Source organism: Mus pahari, chromosome 9 (genome assembly GCF_900095145.1).
Source record: "Mus pahari chromosome 9, PAHARI_EIJ_v1.1, whole genome shotgun sequence".
In the NCBI taxonomy this organism is placed as follows: Eukaryota; Metazoa; Chordata; class Mammalia; order Rodentia; family Muridae; genus Mus; species Mus pahari.
In genome coordinates, this window is record NC_034598.1 from 28,518,792 (window position 1) to 28,525,460 (window position 6,669).

The window sequence follows — 6,669 nt, forward strand, 5'->3', positions numbered from 1 at the left end:
ATCCTGAGTTCAATTCCCAGCAACCACATGGTGGCTCAAAACCATCTGTAATGGGATCCGATGCCCTCTTCTGGTGTGTCTGAAGACAGCTACAGTGTACTCACATACATAAAATAAAATAAATCTTTTTTTTAAAAAAGAATAATAATAAAGTGCCCAAGTCCAAGATTCTCAAACATAAATGTGCCCGTGCATCCATCTCTGGGGGTTTTGTGAAAGTGTGGATTCTGACGTGGATGCTTTAGACAAGGCTTGATGTCTGTATGCTGAGGAGCTCCTGGTGGTGGCGCTGCAACGTGTGGTCCATGTAAGCAGTGGTCCGTAGACCTTACAACTGCTGTTCACTGCGGTGAGTGGGGTCATGGGAGGCTCCAGAAAAGGGGAAATCTCCTGTCTTTACCTGTGAGACTGACCGGCAGGGCTGAGTCGGTTTCGAATGGGCAAACCCTGTACCATCAAGTGACCAGAACAGCTGATTCTCCCCTGAGAAGCAGATTAAACAAAGAAGATTAAAATAAGGAGAAAACCATATTTTTCAATTTATATTAATGTTATCTTCACCAAAACATTATACATTATTATTATTCTTTTTTTTTTCTTTTATTATTCTTTAAACAATGATGAGACTTTCTGTGTTCAAAAGGAAAGAAAACACTGCAACTTTTGTTTTGTTTTGTTTTAAGACAGGGTTTCTCTGTGTAATCCTGGCTGTCCTGAAACTTGCTCTGTAGACCAGGTTGGCCTTGAACTCAGAGATCCACCTGCTTCTGCGTCCCAAGTGTGTGTGTGTGTGTGTGTGTGTGTGTGTCTTCAGGCACATTTACATGTGTGTATTGAGGCCTGGGGTTGATGTTGGGAGTCTTGCTAGATTAGATGACCTTCCTTCCACCTTAATCACTGAGGAAGGATCTCTCAGATGAACCCAGTGCTTGCAGATGTGACTAACGTGGCTAGCAGCTTGCACAGGGTTCCCCTATCTCTGTCCTCAGTGGCTTGAATACCAGGTGGGCCACCACACCCCCAGCATTCACAGGAGCGAGCGCTGGTCCTCATCCTTGAACAGCCAGTGCTTCACAGATCTGGCTTCTGGGGCTGGAGAGATGGCTTAGAGGTTCAGAGAGCCTGCTGCTCTTGTAGATGACCGCATCTTCTCCCAGCACCCACATAAACCACACAATTCCGGCTCTAGGGGATCTGACAACGCCCTCTTCTGGCCTCTGAGGGCATATGCATTTTTCCCCCCCTGAATTTAACATTACTTGTAGCAACAATGCAAAGATCATGGCCAGATATTCTTATACTTTCCTCAATAGAAATTCATCAGCATTGACATTTCAGGAGGGAAAGGCATGAAAATCGCATCGATGGCTATATGGAGTTTCAGTTTGAGTGAAAATTGAAAATATTCTGTCCTGTCTTTTAGGGAAATTTTAAAACACTCTCATTCAGAAAAGAAAAGCAGAAAGATTACAGCTCTCCAATTTTTATCCATAAAGAAAAAAAGAAAAAAAGAAAAAAAAATCTGATATGGGCTGGCGAGATGCCTCAGCGGTTAAGAGCACTGACTGCTCTTCCAAAGGTCCTGAATTCAATTCCCAGCAACCACATGGTGGCTCACAACCACCCATAATGAGATCTGACGCCCTCTTCTGGTGCATCTGAAGACAGCTACAGTGTACTTAGATATAATAATAAATAAATCTTAAAAAAAAATCTGATATGAGTTTGAGAGATATTTCAAGCCTTTTTATTTTTTCTCTAGGTTTATTTTAATTTTCAAAAGATTTGTTTAGAGTATGAGTATAGCCAGGCCTGGTGGCGCACGCCTTTAATCCCAGCAGAGGCAGAGGCAGGCGGATTTCTGAGTTCCAGGCCAGCCTGGTCTACAGAGTGAGTTCCAGGACAGCCAGGGCTACACAGAGAAACCCTGTCTCGAAAAACAAAACAAAACAAAAAAATGGAGTATGAGTATTTTGCTCAAATATGCATCTGTGTACGGTTTATGTCTGATTCCCTTGGAAGTCAGAAGAGGCCAGAACTCCTAGAAGCAGAGTTACGGATGGCTGTCCACTGCCATGTGGGAGCTCAGAACTGAACCCAGGTCCTCTACAAGAGTCTCTAGGTGCTCTTAATGTGCTGATCCACACTTCTAGCCCTCATCTATTTAATTACTTTGTATTTATTTGTATGTGTATGTGTGTTTGACAGGTATGTGGGTGTCTTCAAAGGCCAGCAGAAGGCATTAGAGTCCATTGATCCGTAGTTACAAGTAATTGTGAGCCATCTGATGTGGGTGCTGGGGAGTGAACAGGGTTTTCTGGAAGAACAGCAAATGCTCATAACTACTGAGGCCCCTGGCTTTGTTTTGATTTGTTTTCTGCCTTCAAACTCGATACATTGTGACCTTGAACTGATCCTGCTTGCCTTTGCCTGCTGGTTTCTACATGGCATTGAGGATCAACTGCAGGGCCTCAAGCATGCTAGATACACACTCTAAATACCAAACTGTATCCTCCAGCCCCACCAATGTCTTCTGACAAGGGCAGGGAGGAGCAGACTAGCCTAAATTCCACCCTGTGTTCTAGTTAGGCACAATCACGCCTCTCTCTCATTTTCCTTAAGGTCTCATTCACAAGCAACATCAACCACTCCCGACGGTGGTGTCCAGAAGCCCTGCAACCGACCTGGGGGTTGGCGGCCATGATGGTGTAGTTGCCGTCGTCATCGCTGTGGGTGGACTCGATGTGTAGCGAGCAGGTCCCATCCCCTTCTCTCCTCATTTTACAGTGCTCGTTTCTCTTAGAAATCTGCTTTCCGTCTTTGAACCAATAAACCTGGCATGGGAGGGAAGCAAGACACTGTTGGTGAGGATGTACTGAGAGCATCTTCAGGGGTGGAGATATTCAGAACTTCGAGATAAAGGCCATGTCTTTTGCAAACACCGAGAAAGATGATAAAACATTTTCAAAGTGACAGTACACTGTGCACCTCCACCTGTACTATACAATACCTAAGTAAAACAAAACAAAACAAAACAAAAAAACCCAATATGGTTTAGCACTGCGATAAAGTTTTCGACTATCTTTATTGTACACCGTAATTAGCTTAAGGACAGTCAAAGGATCGTTATGTCTTCCCAGGCAAAATGATGAACAAGGAACCTGGGTTATCCCTCCATTACCGGATGTAAGGCCCAAGCATAAAGCAGATGCAGGTCTGAGCGCCTGAGATGGCTCACCTTGCTTGAAAGGCTAATGTGGTTTATTGGACGGGAAAGAATACAACTAGCATCAAGGTGCTCGATTTACCATCTGGCCAAAATCCAAACTCTGAGACTGAAATATACAGATTTGCTGTGCATGTTTGTGTGGTTGGCCCTGCATACGTGAGGACAAGTTCTTCAAGGCAGGGCAGATAATGTGCTGGTTGTAAGAGTTCATCCACCTTAGCCCCAGTTACCTAACCCTGTGGGGCACCACCACACTTGTGTTTGTGAAAGTAGATCCCCTGTCATACCCACACCGGGTGCAAAGCCTTCTCTGACTGCCAAGGAATGCAGTGACTCAGAGCCAGTGACAAGCATGGGACATTCTTGGCTACCTTAACTGTAAGGACACCAATATAGCTCTCTTTGTATGACAAAAGGCACCCTGTGGGTGTTAAATAGAAACGAAATACAATGAGAAATACTAACTGGATGGGTTCAGTGACTAAGAGGGCCAATAATCCAAAATAAGGCACATGACTAAGACATTTGTTTTAAACTTGTATTAAAATTCAAAGTTTGATGTGGCAGCACTTGCCTCATTCCTGCCCTCCAGAGACTGAGGCAGGTGGATCTTGTGGCTTTGAGGCCAGCCTGGTCTACATAGTGAGTGAGTCCCAGGCCAGTCGGTACTACAAGAGACTCTGCCTAAAAAAATGAACAAACAAAAACCCCCAACAAGTCTGATTTCTTTTTGTCCTAATGATCTTATTTCTGATACATTTTTAGCTAAATTCTGAGGGCTTTGCTAATTTTTAAATATTGTCTGTCTTTCTTTCTTTCTTCTTTCTTTTTTTCTTTATTTCCCTTTTTTTTTGTTTTTTTGTTTTTTGTTTTTTTGTTTGTTTGTTTTTTTTTCAAGACAGGGTTTCTCTGTGTAGCCCTGGCTGTCCTGGAACTTACTCTGTAGACCAGGCTGGCCTCGAACTCAGAAATCTTCCTGCCTCTGCCTCCCAAGTACTGGGATTAAAGGCATGTACCACCACTGCCTGGCTGTTTTTCATTTTTATTCTGTAGATATTTCACTGTGGTATGACAAGTTTGTGTGTGCATGTGCATATGTGTGTGTGTGTGTGTTTTGTTTTGTTTTCCTGAATTAGGGTAGCCTAGGCTGGCTTCAAATATACTAAGTAGCAAAGGGTGACCTTGAACTTCTAATTCACTTCCTAAGTGTTGGGATTACAGGCATGCATAGCCATGTCCAGGTTTTATGTGTTCTGGGGGATTGAACCCAGGGCTTCATGCTTGCTACATCATGAGCTACATCCCAAGCCAGAGACTTTCCTTTCTAACGTGTCTCTGCTGGTTGGATGGGTGGGTGGTACAGGAAGAGGCCAGCAGCGGGCGTCGGATGCCCTGGTGCTGGAGTTACAGGTGCTTGTGAACCACCCCGTAAAAGCAGCAAGGGCTCTTGGCTGTGAAGCCATCTCTCTAGCCCTCTGAGATATTTTTTATTCCCGGTGTGAGGGACACGTGCTAGAGCCTGTCCACTGGAGGTAAGGCGACAACCCTGCCACCGAGCTACGGGTTAGTCCCGTGAGACCTTCTGAAGACCCCGTATATAGTTCCATGCTATTGATGATCAACTGGCGGGTCACCTTCCCTACCTTTGGAACAGGTATCCCAACAATTTTGCAGGTGAAGGTGACTGGGGAGCCTTCGGTAACCCGGAAGTGCTTGAGCCTTTTGTCAAAGATGGGCGCGATGCACTTGCCCGTGGGGATTTCGTCATGCTGTATTTCATCATCAGATTCATCGACAGGAGTACGCTCCAGGCGGAACTCTATCTCGTTCATCAGCCTCTGCTCAAAGCTGGAAATTTTATATTCCTGTCAGAGAAGAAGGTTATGTTGAAACGTCTATGTAAAATAAATTTTATCATCATTTTTAATATAATTATATAAGGGGCTGTGTGTGTATGCCAATGTTCTAGACAGCTCTCTGGAGTCAGTTCTTCTCTTAGGGTGTTTTTTAAAAAAAGATTTATTCTTACTTTACATGTCTGGATGTTTTGCCTGCACAGGTCTGTGGGACATGGACGTGCCTATGAGCCACCATGTAGGTGCTTGACATTGAGCCCAGGTCTTCTGAAAGGACTTACAGTACTCTTGACCACAGAGCCGTCTCTCTGGCCCCTTAGATGGGGGTTTCTGTTGCTGTGATGAACACTATGGCCAAAAGCAACTCTGGGAGGAAAGGGTTTATTTCATCTTGGAGGTTACATCATCCAGAGAAGTCAGGGCAGGGATTCAAGGGGCCCTGGAGGAGCGCTGCTTACTGGCTTACTCCCCACGGTTGTTCAGTTTGCTTTCTTATACAGACCAGGACCAGCTGCCCAGGGGTGGCACCGCCCACAATGGGCTGGGCCCTCTCACATCAATCACTATTCAATGCAATAACACACAGACTTGCCTGTAGGCCAATCCAATGGAGGCATTTACTCCACTAAGATTCCCTCCTCCCTGGTATGTCTGGAGCTGTGTCAAGCTGAGAAAAACCAACCAGCCACAGCTCTGCTTCTAACTTGTCATGGGTTCTGGGGATGAACTCCAGCTGTCAGGCTTACAGAGGAGAAATACATAAAACTATATCCCATGGTGAAATATAAAGTCCAGCTTCAGGAAAAGGTTGTTCAAGCAGTAGAGAGCTTCACTGACATGAATAGTCTGGGTCTGGCTCACTTTGGTGTATGACGGTTAAGTTTAGTTGCAAGCTTTTTAATAATAAGCATTTATAAAATTAAAAATATGAACAGAGTGCTGGAGAGATGGCTCAGCAGTTAAGAGCACCAACTGCTCTTCCAGGGGGTCCTGAGTTCAAATCCCAGCAACCACATGGTGGCTCACAACCATTCATAATGAGATCTGACGCCTTCTTCTGCTATGTCTGAAGACAGCTACAGTGTACTTACATATAATAAATAAATAAATCTTAAAAAAATATGAACAGATATATCTGATCAATGTACCAACCATGTAATCCGATGTATTAACTAAAGACAAGTGTTAACGTAAGAATGTAAAGGCCAAGCCGCTTCCGTGACAGATTAAGCATTTGGCAGGTGGAGCCTTAGGGACAAGGACATTGTGACAGAGAGTGCTGTGTGGCCTGTTACTAAATCCCTGAGCCGATGGGCAGTTTGAATGGCAGTTTGCTAGATCTCAAGGTCAAACATGTCTGCCTCACACAGATCCAACTGTAAAGTCACAACCTACGTCACAGGTCCTGATGCTCTGTGCAAATGGGACTAGTGTGTCTCCGTTACACCCATAGGTCCTTTCTGCATTGTTACTAGTGAAAAGGGCTGGACTGGTCCTCCATCGATGGACGGGGTGCACGTTTCTGATTCCCCAAACTGGGGTTAGGTCACTCCTCACTCTGCCTTATCTACTTTCAGGATAAAA

The 6,669-nt window shown here is 44.7% G+C and overlaps 1 protein-coding gene across 2 annotated transcripts in view; it reads right to left on the bottom strand.

Annotated features, from left to right (window-relative positions):
• Mypn (myopalladin) overlaps window positions 1-6,669 on the bottom strand; it is an 88,443-nt gene that overhangs the window by 9,496 nt on the left and 72,278 nt on the right. For both annotated transcript variants that reach the window (XM_021205019.1, XM_021205020.1), the window contains 3 exons: window positions 4,873-5,094; window positions 2,685-2,834; window positions 401-483 (listed from right to left, as the gene is read on the bottom strand). In XM_021205019.1, the coding sequence (XP_021060678.1) occupies window positions 401-483; window positions 2,685-2,834; window positions 4,873-5,094 (455 nt within the window). The remainder of the gene's footprint in view (window positions 1-400; window positions 484-2,684; window positions 2,835-4,872; window positions 5,095-6,669) is intronic.